The 16298-nt window shown below is 35.6% G+C and overlaps 1 protein-coding gene across 1 annotated transcript in view; it reads right to left on the reverse strand.

Moving 5' to 3' along the window:
* The window catches only part of naaladl2 (N-acetylated alpha-linked acidic dipeptidase-like 2), a 322123-nt gene that overhangs the window by 43398 nt on the left and 262427 nt on the right, over positions 1-16298 (reverse strand). Inside the window, exon 12 of the mRNA XM_031902480.1 lies at positions 10024-10116. Coding sequence (XP_031758340.1) covers positions 10024-10116 — 93 coding nt within the window. The remainder of the gene's footprint in view (positions 1-10023; positions 10117-16298) is intronic.

Raw genomic sequence — 16298 nt, forward strand, 5'->3', positions numbered from 1 at the left:
CAAGGTTTTTTATTTACTTTATAGTAAATGTAATTAATCCCTAGCAAACTAACTACTAGGCTATATCATACTATCGCAAAATTAAATATTTTCCTTGTTTCCTGAACAATCAGTTTCTCAGTACAAAAAAGGTTTACAACTCAGTGCCCAGTCCTATTCTAGCTGCAGAACTGTAGGCTAGATATTCCTTATATAAAGCAATCCACATATTTTTTTACTCCAGCAATAAAAAATGTATGTTTTTCTATAATGCAGCAGTGTCTTCCCCTACTTGTTATATGTTGTGGCAAAAAAATGACATCACTGGGATATTAGTCCTGGGCATGGCATTGCATGGCATTAACATGAATCTTGTTAAAGTTGGAGTCACTTTAAGACAATGACTCCATATTAGAAAAATACATACAGTATTTACATAGGTTCATAGTTAATGTGGTTGAAAACAAGTAAAAGTTCATCATGTTCAACCCTCCAAATGACCCCTGGTGCATATCTGTTCACATACCTCATAAACTATAAATATTGAGGTCACAATAGCCTTGGATATAATGCTTTTTCAAGATATCATCCAAGCTATATTTAAAGGCATTAATAGAATTTTCCAACACAACATCACCTGTATAGCATTTTGCAACCTCATTACCCTAACCCTGAAGAACCAAGTGAACTGAAAGTTCAATTCCTCTAAACATATAGTTTCACATCTCTGCACTCATTTTAGCTCCTTCCTAAGGACTGGAACCCCAAACTGCACGTCATACTCAATTAAGGGGGCCATAAAACAATAATATCTAGTGCATAACTAGCATTTATAGTATGTCTACAAAAGTGCATAACCTTGCTGCTCAGTTCTCCAATTTAGTCATATCCCTCTACAAAGTGACAACATCCTGCATGGAACTCTACCATCAGCAAAAACAGAGGCAGTACAAAGCCAGTTTCGGATGCAGTTCTCAGCTGAGCCTTTAGACACTGACTGCATTATGAACCCTGGAATCACCTCCATCTTTAGGTGGTGCAACAATTGATTACAATTTTGTGTGGCTGCAATTGTGGCTGCATTTGTGACTGAGCCCTGTTATGTTCCTGCCCAATATTTCTTAATTTAATCAGTAACCTTCTCTATAGTACTTTATCAAATGCTTTAGCAAAATCTAAGTGAATCCCATCTACTGTAAATCAATGTCATTGTTTCTGCTCATCTCTTCATATAATGCAATTACATTTGACTGACAAGATATAATACACCTAAAACCATGCTGGCACAAACTCGCAGTATTGTGATTTGAAATGTATCTTAACTATTATTACCCTCACCAAAGGCTTTCCTACTACAGGTATGGGATCTGTTATCCAAAATATTCAGGACCTGGGGTTTGCCGGAAAAGGAATCTCCACACCTTAATTTGGATCTCCACACCTTAAGCTTGCTAAAAAATTATTTAAACATGAAATAAACCCTATAGGATTGTTTTGCCACCAATAAGTATTAATTATATCAAGTACAAGTATTGCTTAATTATTACACAGAAAAGGGAAATCTTTTTTAAAAATGTGAATTATTTGGAACTTCCTGGATGACGGGTTTCCGGATAACGGGTCCCATACCTGTACCAATGTCAAACTAAAAGCCCTGTAGTTTATCTTTTGAATAATTGTGCCACATTTGCAATTTTGTCTCTCAGCGCTATGCCAGACATCAAAGAATGATGTTGACTGAGGGCAAATATCATAGGTCTTGAATATCATTACGTCTTAAATCTCTTTTAAATTTCACCAGCCATTAAAAGGTAAACTATTAGAATTAGATCTACAAAAAAGGAAACCTTCATTAGTTGGTTCCTTAGTTGTGTACACAGATAAAAAAAATTACAAATAAAAATGTTGCTTTTTCCCCTGCTCCCATCAACCAATTTTCCTTCTTCTGATACTAAAGGCCCCACCCTTTCTTGCTTCAAGGAGAATGAAAGGTAAATTCACTGGGGGGTGCCAAAATATTAGGTAATAGTTTATCTTATACCCTGGGTTGATGCTCCCATTAGGAAAAGACAATGCCAGCCTGGATTATCTGCAAACAAGCGATCCTCTTCCTCCTGTCTTCTGTCTTTGTGATCCCAGAGCCAACACATGTGCAGTAGAGTGAAAAAGACGGTGCTTTTGTTAAAGTTCAGCTTTTCACTGTACTGTGCATGTGCAAGCAGCAGAAGACAGAAAAGGAAGAGGGTCGCTCTCGCAGCAGCTACACCAACAGGTGTAACTAACAGGAGCACCAGCCCAGGGTATTAGGTAAGTGATTACAATCAGTGGGGGGTACCAGGGATTGTACCTTTCCTTCTCTTTTAATTCTTTTTTACTATTTACACATTTTAAAGATTTTAGTAATTATCTTATTTTAGTAATTTATTTTTTTCACTGCAATGCCTTTTTTATTTTCTGTTGGTTTTTCCTTAATACAGTTGTCTCTGTCTCATAATCTAAAAGGAGACCATGTTATTATCACTGCCAAAGAAATTGTGAAATGGGAAAACTGCGTGACTTTTTTGATGCGACCGCAACCTTTTTGATTAGTCTTTTTTGACGCAACCTTGACTTTTTCCTCATGTTGTGAATTTTTGTCACAGTGAATTTTTGCAGCAGTTTCACACACAAAAAAAACCCCAATGGCGAAATACAGAATTTGGCAGTGAATCCATGCCTGGCAAAAAAATTTGCTTATCACTATTACTGTTCCCTAAATGCTTACAAACACTAGTGCTGGAGATAAATGCTGTAATATTAATGATAAGATTACTCATAGAACCTCATAACCTAAGCATTCAAATTTACTAGTGATGAGCTAATGATGAGCTAATCAGTTTTGTTTTGCTTCGCCAAAAAATTTGCAAAACCACAGGAATATCACAAAACTGCAAAAAAATTGTGAAATGCATTGAAATCAGTGGGCATTTTTGCATGCCAACTTTCTTGCAATGAAATGCATTGGAGACTATGGTCACTTTGGAAACTTATTTTGCAGTAACTTTCTCTGTGCAGAATACATTGAGGTTGTTTTTTTCTCTGTGACTTTTTCATGATAAAAGTGTTTGTGGTGAATTTGTGCAGCAGTTTCTTAAGCAGTTTCGTAAATATTTACCAATAGTGAAATGCTAAATTTGCTCCCAAATCCATACCTGACAAAAAATTCACTCATCACCATTGATCACAGATGCCAAACTTTTCCAATTTTTTTCCTGACAGACTTGGACAGGCTTGCAGCCCCAAATTCCATTATTTCATATGGATAGGGTGGAGGCTAGGAAGGGAGTCTTAGGGGCACATTTACTTATCCACGAACGTCCGAAAAGCGCCCAAATGTGTTTTTTCGTAATGATCGGTATATTGCGATTTTTTCGTAAATTGTCCCGACTTTTTTGTAGCCGTTACGACTTTTTCGTAAATTGTCGCGACTTTTTCAGGGCATTACGACTTGCGCGAATTGTCTCGACTTTTTCGTAGCCGTCGCGCCGAGTACGAAGTTTCGGATTCATTCAAGCTTCAGTATCGTGACTTTCCTTGGGCCAGGTTGGAGCTGCAGAGTGCCATTGAGCCCTATGGGAGACTTTCCTTGGGCCAGGTTGGAGCTGCAGAGTGCCATTGAGTACTATGGGAGGCTTCCAAAATCATGCAAAGTCTGAAAGGTTTGCCCGCCGTTTACGAGCGCTCAATACGAAAAAGTCTCGACAATAGACAATTCGCGCAAGTCGTAACGGCTACGAAAAAGTTGCGACAATTTACGAAAAAGTCGTAACGGCGACGAAAAAACTGCAAAAAATACGAAAAAGTCACAAAATTTTCGTTTCCAATCCGAATTTTTCCCATTCGGATTCGTGGATTAGTAAATGTGCCCCTTAGTATAGGTGAAGTAACAAGAAAGGAGCCAGTTGTTATATACCTGATTCAACTAAATAAAGAAAAAAATATATGTTTCTTGCTACATGACTACATTAATTTACCACTTGCATAGTTGTGGCTTTATAAAAATAAAGTAGACATGTTTAGTACAGTGCAATCCCCCTGTTTGTTCAGGTATGTAATGGTCTTGATTAAACTGGTTCATTTAAATCAATAAGCACTTTTAATAAACTGCTAATCTTGGTAGGTTATATGAACTTAGAATAAGGTCAGCAAAGCCCTGAGTTAATCATTCCAGTATGGGGCAATAAACACGTTATCATTATTAATTCAATTCTATTTCTGAATGCATTTATTATTTATTAATTGGGTTTAATATGAAAAAAGCTTTTACATCAACAATTGAGTTCCTAACAACAGTCAAGATGATAACAGCATTAATTATTTCATAGTTAAATAAGAAATAAACATTGCTTTAGCAAGGCTAATACATATTTAGAATATGTATTTGCTTTCGTGAAAACCATTCTTTTTAAATTAAAAGCCCATTTTAAAATGATAAAGCTATTAATCTCTAAAAAATATATCTTTGAGTTGATTCAAATAATGCTAGGCACCAAAACAGTAAAGTCTATAATTGAAAATGCAGTTTATTTTCTATTAGTGGTATTACAAAGCTCCCTCTAAGGGTGATATTAATATAGTGTGATGTCCAGATTAAATTAAAAAGACTGTATATTAAATTATATATTTCAAAAATATGAAGTAATAACAGAAGTGTTTACATATTGTATAAAATTCATGTGTAAACTCAGCAGTTCTCAGAGTTTTCATCCTATTTTTAATTTTTACATTTGTCATTTTGGCATTTATTTTGTACTGCGGTGGTCTTTATGTTGGTTTCTTTTCTGTGAGTGCTAACACTTTAGTATTTGAATAATTTGTACTTACTTACTTACTTTAGTAAATCTAATGCCATACTATAGTTTTTTATTGCAAAGAAGTTTTAGCTTAAACAAAAAGAAAGAAAAAAAAAGTATGCTTATGTTTTTTTCTTTGAAAGTTTACAATTAAGATCTAAAAACATTAATTTCAGACATTTGTGTCATTAATTTATAACCACTTGATCACAATGGATACTAACATGAGCTGTCGATGATTTATACCTGTAATATATGTAAATTCATGCAAAAGGGTATGATCCACCACACTCCCTGGTACATTAGTCTGTAATTGTCAGTATGATTGCCTGTAGAAAATGCAGCAATGAACACCTGTGCTACTGGGGAGTTAAACAACACATTAATCCCAAAATGCCTAAACTTAATAGAAAGAAGATGGTCCAGTTCTTAAATACGAGTGATATTAAGAAACAATGTCTATCAACAGAATGCCATTAGCTCTCCCTATAGAGGGAACAGATTGCTCATCTTCATGAAGTCATGATGTTATGACCACAGCTGTCTAGAAAGAAGGGAATTCAGCAAATAAAAAACATCTTATAACAGGTCTGCTAACAATAAATTTGGAACAAATTACTTGGTCTTAACTTTGCTTTAATCTACACAAATGTATTAACAAAACAACATTTTTCTTAATATAATTTAAGGACATTTTATTAAAATTAATTTTCTGTTCATTAGCCAAGTTATAGTAGGCAATAAAAGAGTAAAAATAGTTCATTTAGGAGCTCATTTACCAATCCTGCACTGCATCCAAAATGTTGAATTGTGCTGCAGTTTACTTTGTTTTTATCCACAATAAAGGGTTATCACCAAGTATTCCACTGAAAATTGTGAACAAGTACAGGTATAGGATCCACTATCCAGAACTCGTTATCCAGAATTACAAGAAGGCCATCTCTCATAGAATTAATGCTTAAATAGTTTTTACATAGTAACATAGTAAATTAGTTTGAAAAAAGACAAATGTCCATCAAGTTCAACCTTAATGCCCATATTTAACCTGCCTAACTGCTAGCTGATCCAGAGGAAGGCAAAAACTCCATCTGAAGCCTCTCTAATTTGCCTCAGAGAGGGAAAACATTCCTTTTTGACTCCAAGATGGGAATCGGACCAGTCCCTGGATCAACTTCTGCTAAGAGCTATCTCCCATAACCCTGTATTCCCTCACTTGCTAAAAAGCCATCCAATCCCTTCTTGAAGCTATATAGTGTATCAGCCAGTACAACTGAAGTACGACTTTAGGTATGGAGATTCAAATCCCCCCCCCCCCCTTATCCAGAAACCCCCCGGTCCCATTCTGGATAACAGGTCAAACATGCACATATATGTATATATGTATGTGTGTCCGTAGGTTTTCATTTTAAGATTATAGCGAATCATACAGTATAATTTTGTTTTTACAGCATTATACCCTAACTATACTGTATTTCTTAATTACTTTGCCAAATTGCATATAAATTGTATTGAACGGTTTTGTATTTACAATGATCTTGTTTTAAATCAACATCAGGGTAGAAAATTAGTTTCAGATAGCAATGCTACAAAATTATGTAAACCATGCTAAAGTGTATCTCCAGCATTCAGTCTAAAATGTAATTAGTCTGGCATCAGATGCTAATAAGGTGGCGAGTTAATTCTGCTCCTTATCAACATATGATGCCTGATTGATTTCAATTTAATGATAAATGCAAGCAACACTTTATATTACAGACAAATAAGCAGTTCATCTGGATTGATTGGTTATGGTTCCATGGTAGAAAAAATAGATATCAAGGCAGGCTGTATAGGAGTAAGCTTGGAATCATTATGGTCCAAATTGTTTGCTTCATTTCTTTAAAAAAATGCCACTGGATGCATAAGCATGATATGATACTTTATGCAATTTTGCATTCCAGTTTCTATCTTTTCAAATGTTTGGTCTTCAGTGCATATAGTGTCTTTAGAAAAGTGGCCCTTTTGGTTGCTAGCATAAGAGTTATTGTGTTGCCACAATCCTCATAGGAAAAGCTGTAGCAATCAAAACACCTGAAACCCTGGCAGCTGCTTTTCATTGTACTGAATGTTGTTACATTGTTGTGGTAATTATGGCATAAAGTCAAGTATTGCTTGAATATGTTAATATCACCATAATGTTTAGTGTAGTTCTCTACCAAACGCCTTGATCTTTTACATAGGAACCCATTCAGCATTTCCCCTTTTTTATATTGCAGGAAAGCATTTCTACTATTAGTGCATGAAGAGTTTCTTTACTGTAAGGGAATTTCATATTGTGAGAAGTAGCAATAAGTGGTCCAAAAAGTTGAATACCTCCCTTTTAACACCAACAGAATATGTATTATTTAAAAATAGTGGTATTAAAAAATAGCAATGGCTAATGAAATAATATTTCTAACTGTTAATGTTTGGGGTGAATTCATTTTTTTTTCATAAGACAACATGGGGCATGCACGAGATTTTTGTTCGCCTTCCTCTGAGTTAACTACCAGTTATTTTCTTTGTAAAGACTGAACTTACATTTTTTCTGTACATTATCTACATATTAAGAGCACTGTTATTATAATTTCACCAAGATCAATAGCTTCAGAAACCTCTAACTGGTCGGTCCACTTTCACCCCAATACATTCCAGTGTCATGACAAGCTGCAGTCAAGCCACAGCTCATACTCGTATTACTGCTGCAATACAAGACAAATCAGCCTGCTGGGAATCTATAGTCTCTTTGTGCTGGTGTGACTGTCACAAAAGAAGTTCAGTCAGGGCAAACTCTTGCTTTACCTCACTGGGATTTTATTTGGAGAAGAATGAATAGATTTCCTTAGAGAACAAGTGTGATCAAAAATGAAATCTATTCTCTTGATGTACTGTTTCTTTCTCTTGTGTCTACAATGTTGTCTGTTTATACTGTGCATTTGTTTACTTTTCTCTTGTCAATTAATCCTACTAACATCTGATACTGTAGAATGCAAAAGTTAATATTCTGAAATGCTGCATATAGTGCAGAGGCTGTGTATGATATGTATGCTGTGTATGATATGTTTTAGGCAATGTGATACCATTTAGTAAAAAAACAGAAACCAACAACTATCACTTGTCACTAAAGGGCGATAAAACAAGCGCTATTTATAGCATGGGTTAAAAATTTTATCACTTCTTATTTTTTGCGACTTAACGCTCGATTCACTAAAAGGATACGCGTCATAATTATGAAGTGATGTTCTTTGCGTTATTTAACTCGCAATGAGCGATTTTCTTGCATTATTTCCCGCCGTGTGCGTTTTTTCCCATTGCGCACAATATATTTTGCTGCGTGCAATATTTAGTGCGTGATATTATGCACGTAAACCATTACTTTCAGAAAACTAGTGATGAGAAAATGACCATTTCCCTGCAAACTCCATGTTGTGTTGCCAACAGCTCACAAACCACAATTTTCTGTAAGTACCGCCTGCCCCAAGAAGGTGTTAATATTCACACAGATTAATGTGACATTTTGCACGTTTAACACTTCAGATGCTTTTGTGAATCATGCGTTAGTACTATTTCTATACGATAATTAACGCAATGCAAAATAACACTATGGGGGAGATTTACTAATCCACGAACGGTCCAAAGGCGTCCGAATGCATTTTTTTCGTAATGATCGTTATTTATGCAACTTTTTCATATGTTCCACGACTTTTTCGCAAAAATACGATAAAGTCGCGGCGGCGAAAAAGTCACAACAAATATGAAAAAATCACGGCGGCGGCGAAAAAGTCGCAAAATTTTAGTTTCCAATCCGATTTTTTCCCTTTCGGGATTCGGATTAGTGGATTAGTAAATCTCCCCCTGAGCGTTGATGCATTTTTTTCGCACATGCGATATGCGGATTAACGCATGCAAAATGACTTTGATGAATCTGTACTTAGTTATCGCATGCTTTTTAACGCAAAAAAAGCATGTGATAAGCGTTATCAACCTTTAGTGAATTGGCCCCTAAGTCTTTTGAACTTTTTGGTTCTCCCTGAGAGCATATTGAATGCATAGGAGGTCATAGACATACAGACCCTGAATGATATTAGTCTAATTGGAGTAAGGTAAAATCCCCACACAACGAACTGCAGTCTCTTTGGTGGTGGGGCAGGAGCCTCATGGATACCTGGCGTGATATCATTATTTGGACCACAGAGTGAGAAGGAAAACGATAACGATTTAGGCAGTCAAACCACCCTACGACAGATGATGAAGATGATAATATTTTGGGCAGTCAAGCGACTCTTCATCGTCTTTTCTTTATCACTATGTATCCAAAATAAATCAAAAGTATGTGTAGATCTCCTGATTTTGTAATTTTTGCTTTGTAATCTGATCAGCCCAATTGACCCACAGCCTGAAAGACATTTAGGTTGCAGTTCCTTCTAATTTCCTCATCTAGCAGTGTAAAATGCATTATACACTAGCAAAAAGGGTGCATTTTTAAAAATAGCCATACAAAAATCCTTAGCACATGGAATAGGATAGGTGGGCCACTGTGGTACACATACCGAACATCTTATAAAGTAGGTATCAGAACAAGTATGGCCAATTTAAATTCTGCAGCAATGTGAATGTTATATGGTGCTTTTTTGTAAAGAACTAGAATCTCACTCTGGATGGACTAGATTGCTCTGCTTTGTGAGGAAGGACAAGAGATCCTCAGTACTAATTGTAACCATAATGTAAACTAAAAAAAAATCAAAGCATTTTGTCACAATCGTACAACTAAATATGCTGTTTTCAAAAACAAAGTCAGACTATTCATAGTTTGAAAAATGAAAAATACCATAATTTGCCATTTCCAAGAAAACAAAGAGGAAAAGGACTAAATTGACTACCCTAGGTTGAAAAAAATAAAAATAAAGAGTGGATGTAGCAGGATAGAGGTAATGTGCAATGTGTCACTAAGGAGAACACTTTTTATTTTTATACCTGAATCTAAAATGTATTGTAAAACAAGAAAACACTGCTTATGAAATTCAGATTTTTTAAAGCATCAATTGTTTCATTGATGCAAAGGCATGCAAAGAATATAGATAATCAGTTTTAGCACAGAATATATATATACTGTTTATAGTACCTTTGCTTATCATTTCTAAATCTCATTTGCAAACCTATAAAGGTAAAACGGAGAAATGTTTTCTCATCTTACCTTAGCAATATATTCGTGAAGATAAAATGAAGGATCTCGCTGATTTGTTTCCTCTTCTGCAATAAAGAATGCTTCTGAAATGAAGTTTGTAGTCTGGAAGAGAGGATGAAAAACCATATCAATTCAGCAGGCCTTATTTGCCATTAAGCTTAATGCCTGGCACAAAATCATGTACAGCCTGTGCCAAAACACTATACATTAAGTAGTGGTGCCTAGTTTTATTTGTGCCTAGCTCAGTGCTTCTGCTGAACATATTAAAATACGTAAAATGACAAGTAAAGGAAAATTCACTAGGGAGTGCCAATATATTTGGCCAGTGGATTCAGTCAGGGCCCCTCTTAAGAAAAAATGCACCAGCTCGGGAGGTGGGATGTGGGGAAGTAGTGCCGAACCACCATCTTTCTTAATTTTATCAGACATCCCTACTGCAGACATAAGGCTTCTAAGAACACTGGTCCCTTTGACCCTGCAGTGGCTCCTTGGTGGCCATTGATGGTATTATTTGGCCACTGCTCCTGTCTTATTATTAATATAGGTATGGGACCTGTTATACAGAATGTTTGGGACCTTGGATTTTACAGATAAGGGGTCTTACCCTAATTTAGATCTACATAATTCAAACATTAATTAAACCCAATATAATTGTTTTCCTCCAGTAAGGATTAATTATATTTTAGTTGGGTCAAGTACAATATACTGTTTTATTACTACAGAGATTAAAATGATTTTTAAAAATTTGAAAAATTATTTTATTAAAATGGAGTCTATGAGAGATGGCCTTCCTGTAATTCAGAGATTTCTGGAAACTGGGTTTCCAGATAACAGATTCCATATGTGTACCACTATTATCACTTAGATATACAGTGTGTACATATTCAGCATCACATTATATACAGTCGATTTCCATGAGAAGTTTCCACTCTGATTTCCCACAACTGCCCTACAAGTCAGTGGACCTACCAGTACGTTTTGGACTGTGGAAGGAAAGCAGAACATCTATCAAGAACCTATGAAAGAGAACATCTCCACACTCTATGTACACTGTGTCCTGTCTGAAATCGAATGTAAGATCCAAGCTCATTAAAGCAACAACAATGGCCTCTGTACTACTACAATATTGGGATGATGAAAAGGCATCTCACTGTGTACGAGAGGCAGCCAACTACAAGCAGCATTGCATAAGAATTGCAGATTTCCAGCTGAGGGATCTAGCATTACAATGCACAATGCAATCTGTGGTGTCTCTTTTGGGTTTTAATTAAAATAAATATGTACATGCTGTGCTTTAAGAATTCTAGCAGCATTCAGCACAGCATATAATGATTGTTTAATTGATTGATTTAGGCCAATGATATCATACTGCAAATACACATTACCAATAAGCCTGATTTTCTATGGAAAATTCATGTATCATGTGTGTATCAGTTTAAATGCAAAGCATTATGAAGGTCACATCCTATAATATTTAGTACCAGCCTATATCATTTATTCTGGAAAAGCTTAGTAATTTCATTTTAACATCTGTGCCAACACAGTTGCTAAGCTACTGTAAATGTAATGCCAAAAATATAACACTTCTTTATAGTTATGTTTATCTAATAGAAACACATACTGAATTTTAATTTAAGTGGAAATAAACTGCAATAAAAAATTAATTGATATGTACTGTAGCTATAACATTTTCAGTGCAGTCTTTCAAATGAACTGTTCCGCTCAAGAGCAGTTGCATAGCCACAACATGCAATTTATTATTGCTCTCTGCAAATGCATTGTTTTAACTCTTCATGTATACAAATTGAATTTGTAAAATGAGTATGTATGTGTGTAGCTATTTAACTATTCAGTAAATAAATATATAGACAAACAGATAACAAATATGCTCCATAAAACCCACATAACTGCCTGGAAAGTACAACTGCCACTTATGTGTTACAACTCCTAGGTATATAATAACACTCAATATTCTTACCGATGGCTGGACAATTAATATTGAGGGGCAGATTTTCGATTCAGTTTTTTAATTAAAGTTACTGATTGTTTAAAAAAAATAAAATAAAAAAAATAATGAGCTGAACTGATTTATTAATCATTTCCATTTAAACGCCACAAACGCCACAAAAATTTGCACCACGCAGTCAATGAGTTGTTTGGTTGCAAACAGGAGACAATAAATGATCTCAGATAATTGGTTGCAAGTACAGTACGCCCGCTATAAATCTTCATTACCGTGGGTGACTAATCTTCTTGACATGCCATCCCACTGGCAAGATGTAAATCACCGGTGGAATGGCATACGCGTCACTTTGGTTTTTCCCAATTTACCTCTCAAGGAAACATTGTGCAACTTCGGGAAACTGAAGCGACGCATATGCCATCTTACCGGTGATTTACATTCTTGCCGGTGGGAAGGCATTGTGGGGAGATTAGTCGTCCGCGGTAATGAAGATTTATCCAGTGTATGGCAGGCTGCAAAAGTGCAAAAAACATGGTGTCCATGTGCCACCCCAAACTGCTACACATAAATACAGCTTTACAAATGTAGGCAGCACTATAATTAGTGGAATAGTGGAGGTCTTTATGCAAAGACTTGCATTGTGCCCTGCATGGCCCCTTTCATGTTTCTTGTTCTGCAATAAAGGCAAGTCAAAAACCTGTAAGTTCCTTTGGTTGATGATATACTGCAATGAACCAGTTTTTGTGTTATGGTCAATTGTGTTTATGTTTACATGCACTTAGATCCAACCATGAACAGTATTTTTATTGTGATGTAGTTATAAGTAATAAAACAGTATTATGCATAATAATAATAGTACAGTATTAATGCATTGTGGAAATTAGGGACTTTTGTGTTATATGGACAATCATTAGGGGTTAGGTGTGCATATACAGGTAGAAAAATCTTAAAGTGGCAGTATGCCAACTTGTGCAACTTGAGTTCAATAAATAAAGCTTGAGCTAAACATATTTTTTTCAAGAGGCAAACACAGAGTAGGTTCAGTTTTCCTGTTATCCTTGTTTAACTAAAGAAATAACAAAAGAAAAACAAAACAGATTTTTAATGATTAAAGCAAGAGGCAAAAAGTATGCTCAGCCTAGCCCTATTCATTGAACTCATGCTGGACACGGTATATGCTGCCCCTTTAAATGAAGTATAAGTCACACAGCCATAGCCTTTCCCCACTGCATTGAATTGTACTGTTTGCATTATATGTACCAGATACTCCATCTATATACTGCATAACTTAAACACACTAAAACTTCGAAATGAAACTTCACCAGAATCTAAAAATATACATGTATAAAGACCTATTTAAATCCAAATCTATAGGAAAACTGCCTCAGAATAAGAAACATACAAGTAATGCTAATGTCATGCTTTATTAGTTTCTATATTGCAGTCACATTACCTTTATAAAGCAATGATTTGTGCCCATTAAACTAAATTAAACGAACTATTTCCCAACAGGATGAAAAACACAAACATAGATTTATTTTAACTATAAAACATAAGGCGTTTTGAGAACTTAAATGAATAGCGACCTTCAAAAATGTAATGTTGCACTGCCAGAATGTAAATCAGTACCATTCTGATAAAATATGTCAAATCGTTTGTTTTTAGAATTAACTTTAAGGTCTATGTAATTATAAATTATCATCCGATGTGAAAACAGCGCTAGCTTCATTATACCCCCTGTATAACATATATAAGATAAAGAGATCCATAAAAATGTGATGTCTATTTGTTTAAGCCAAAAGGCAGTGGTATATGGGCTCTGTTCTCACTTCATGGTACTGGCTTTCCCCATTTCTTCATACAGCTCTCACTGAGCTGTGCCTGGTTTGTACCACTTGTGTTTAGGATTGGACGAATAGATCAACCATCTAGATAAACATACACAGTGTTAGTTAAAAAAAAGGTTTGTGGGAAAAAGAGAGAATGTGGTGGCATGCCAAATTATCCAACTTTCTCCAAACATTGCACTACTGCTGCCCTTTATAATGGCCCCCTCCCTGTCAGAGCAGATTGTACTGTATATCTCTGCATAAAAAGCATTCAGACTGAACAGGAGACATAATGAAACATTTTTAGTTTGATTTTCTCAAAATAGCTTAACATTAAAAAAAAATCAAGGTAAAAATAAGAAAAATAGCAAGGAAACAAATTCAGAGCTCAGATAACAATACATAGTATTCATATGAAGAGAAATGCTATCTGCTTGCTCTGTGTCAGGCCCATGCTTCTCAGGTGCATGCTTATATCGTGGGTCTGTGCAAGGTCATAGTGCTTACTTTTATTTCCATTTGTGCAGGCACAGCTTTCCTATAAGACTGTGTAGGTCCTGGGTCAATGATCTATTCATATTGAGGGCTATTGAGAGTGCACATTGGTTGCTTTACTGTTTATTAGATAGAATAGTATTGATGCACTCGTAGACTGAGAGACGTTATTTCCCCACTGATCCTATAAACCAACTTCTTACACAGGGGGCTACAAAATATTCAGTGCTTATGGCACTTATTTTTTATTTATTATTTCTTACTATCTCCCCTGTGCTTACCACTTTAACTTCATAATACCTTGGCATAGCAGGTTAAAGAAACTATCATGGGGCAAGCAGAAATGCTGATGCATGGTTTGGTTGGGCTTTCTCAAGGCACGTGCTTTAGAAAGCCCATTAATATGATCTAATAAAGGTCTTATTTTAATGAGAGAACTTTATTTCCTCAAGGTGTGCTTTTTAAAGTCTATGTTTCTGGTTATGATACACTGAGCACCCAAAGGAATGCCAACAGCATGTTTGGGGCTGTGTAGTGCTGGGTTTCATTTTTACTGAAAGATAATAAAATAGGCAGCCCGCAGGTCTTGTTTAGATCTTTCATGGCTGCAACCCAGATGTGAGATGTCCTCTAGGTTTAGACAGGTACATCTGTAAGGAATCATCTGGCACACAGTGTATAACACAACACTACAGCATTCCTGTGCAACAGCTTTCTATTGTGATTCATACAAACACATACCAATAAATAGCTACAAGTGAGGAAAACTTACTTTATATTAGACAATGCATATTTTTATGGTGTTGCTTAAAGGTAACTGTGTATATTTTGGCAGTGCGTACCAAAGGATTATCCATATATTAGTTTGTAAATCCATAGTTTTCCTGTATGATGTCCCATTCTTGTTTAAAAAAAATGATGAGAACAATTATTACATGTTCATTTATGCTCATCTTTTTCTCTGCCCCCATCTCTCTGTTTCTCACTAATTTTTATAGCATATAAAATATATTGGTGGTTAGTTTAGATTTAATTGTTGATGCAGTGCTTTTATATTTTTAGGTTAGCTCATAATTTCTAGTCTGACTTTTCCTTCAAGTCACCAGAAATCAGCCAACATCTGCATTGCATCAACACGTGCCTCTGACCAGTTTTAAAATGGGCTGTCCATTGGACAGGAGTCTAGCCTGTGTAATTAAACCATTTACAGGCTGTGATGTCATAGCCTCATCCCTGATATCATCAGCTCAATCTCCAAGGTCACATACCCCACCCCCGTGTCCAGACCTCCCACCGACCAAAGGTGGCAACCATAAATGTGCATATGATATTCTGCAAATAGCTTATAATTCATATGGGACCTGGTGTGCCACATAACTTTACTATATGGTCTAATATTTTAGCCCATATAGTGTGGTAAAGAGAATAGAGGTTTTTACCATTTACTATGTGGAAATGGCTAATTATGGCATTGACACTACTTTCATCACTGTATTAACCTTATTCGAAACAGTTTTTATCGCATGTAATTTGTATTCTGCAGTTTCATTTGTGACTGGAAGCTAAATTCATATCATCATAGCCACGAAAGTGTGTAGAAATGCATTCTTTCACTTTAATTTTAGACTAGGTGGTAAATACAGTGATCTGGAAATCAGATTGTTGAACAGCTGTTAAGTGACAGAAAAAATGTGCATTGGACCAAAGCTTGTCTTAAACATTGCACTCTTAATCAGTGAGCATCTGCTTTATCTTCCCCGTTACCAAAACCTCAGCATTTTATTTAATTTAATGCAAAATGCTTCCTTTTCTCCAACAGGTGCAACAGTGTTTACAAATTGAAAACCTCCTTATTAACATAATGCTTGCGAGAATAGACATTTCAATTAACAATGCAATATCTCAGAAGGAAGAATTGTTCTAGCATTTGGCAAATGCTTAGCTTGCTTTGCATTTGTGGGATTTAATTATTGGAAAATTAGCAGTACAGAAGCCAA

This window comes from Xenopus tropicalis, chromosome 5 (assembly GCF_000004195.4).
Source record: "Xenopus tropicalis strain Nigerian chromosome 5, UCB_Xtro_10.0, whole genome shotgun sequence".
Classification (NCBI taxonomy): Eukaryota; Metazoa; Chordata; class Amphibia; order Anura; family Pipidae; genus Xenopus; species Xenopus tropicalis.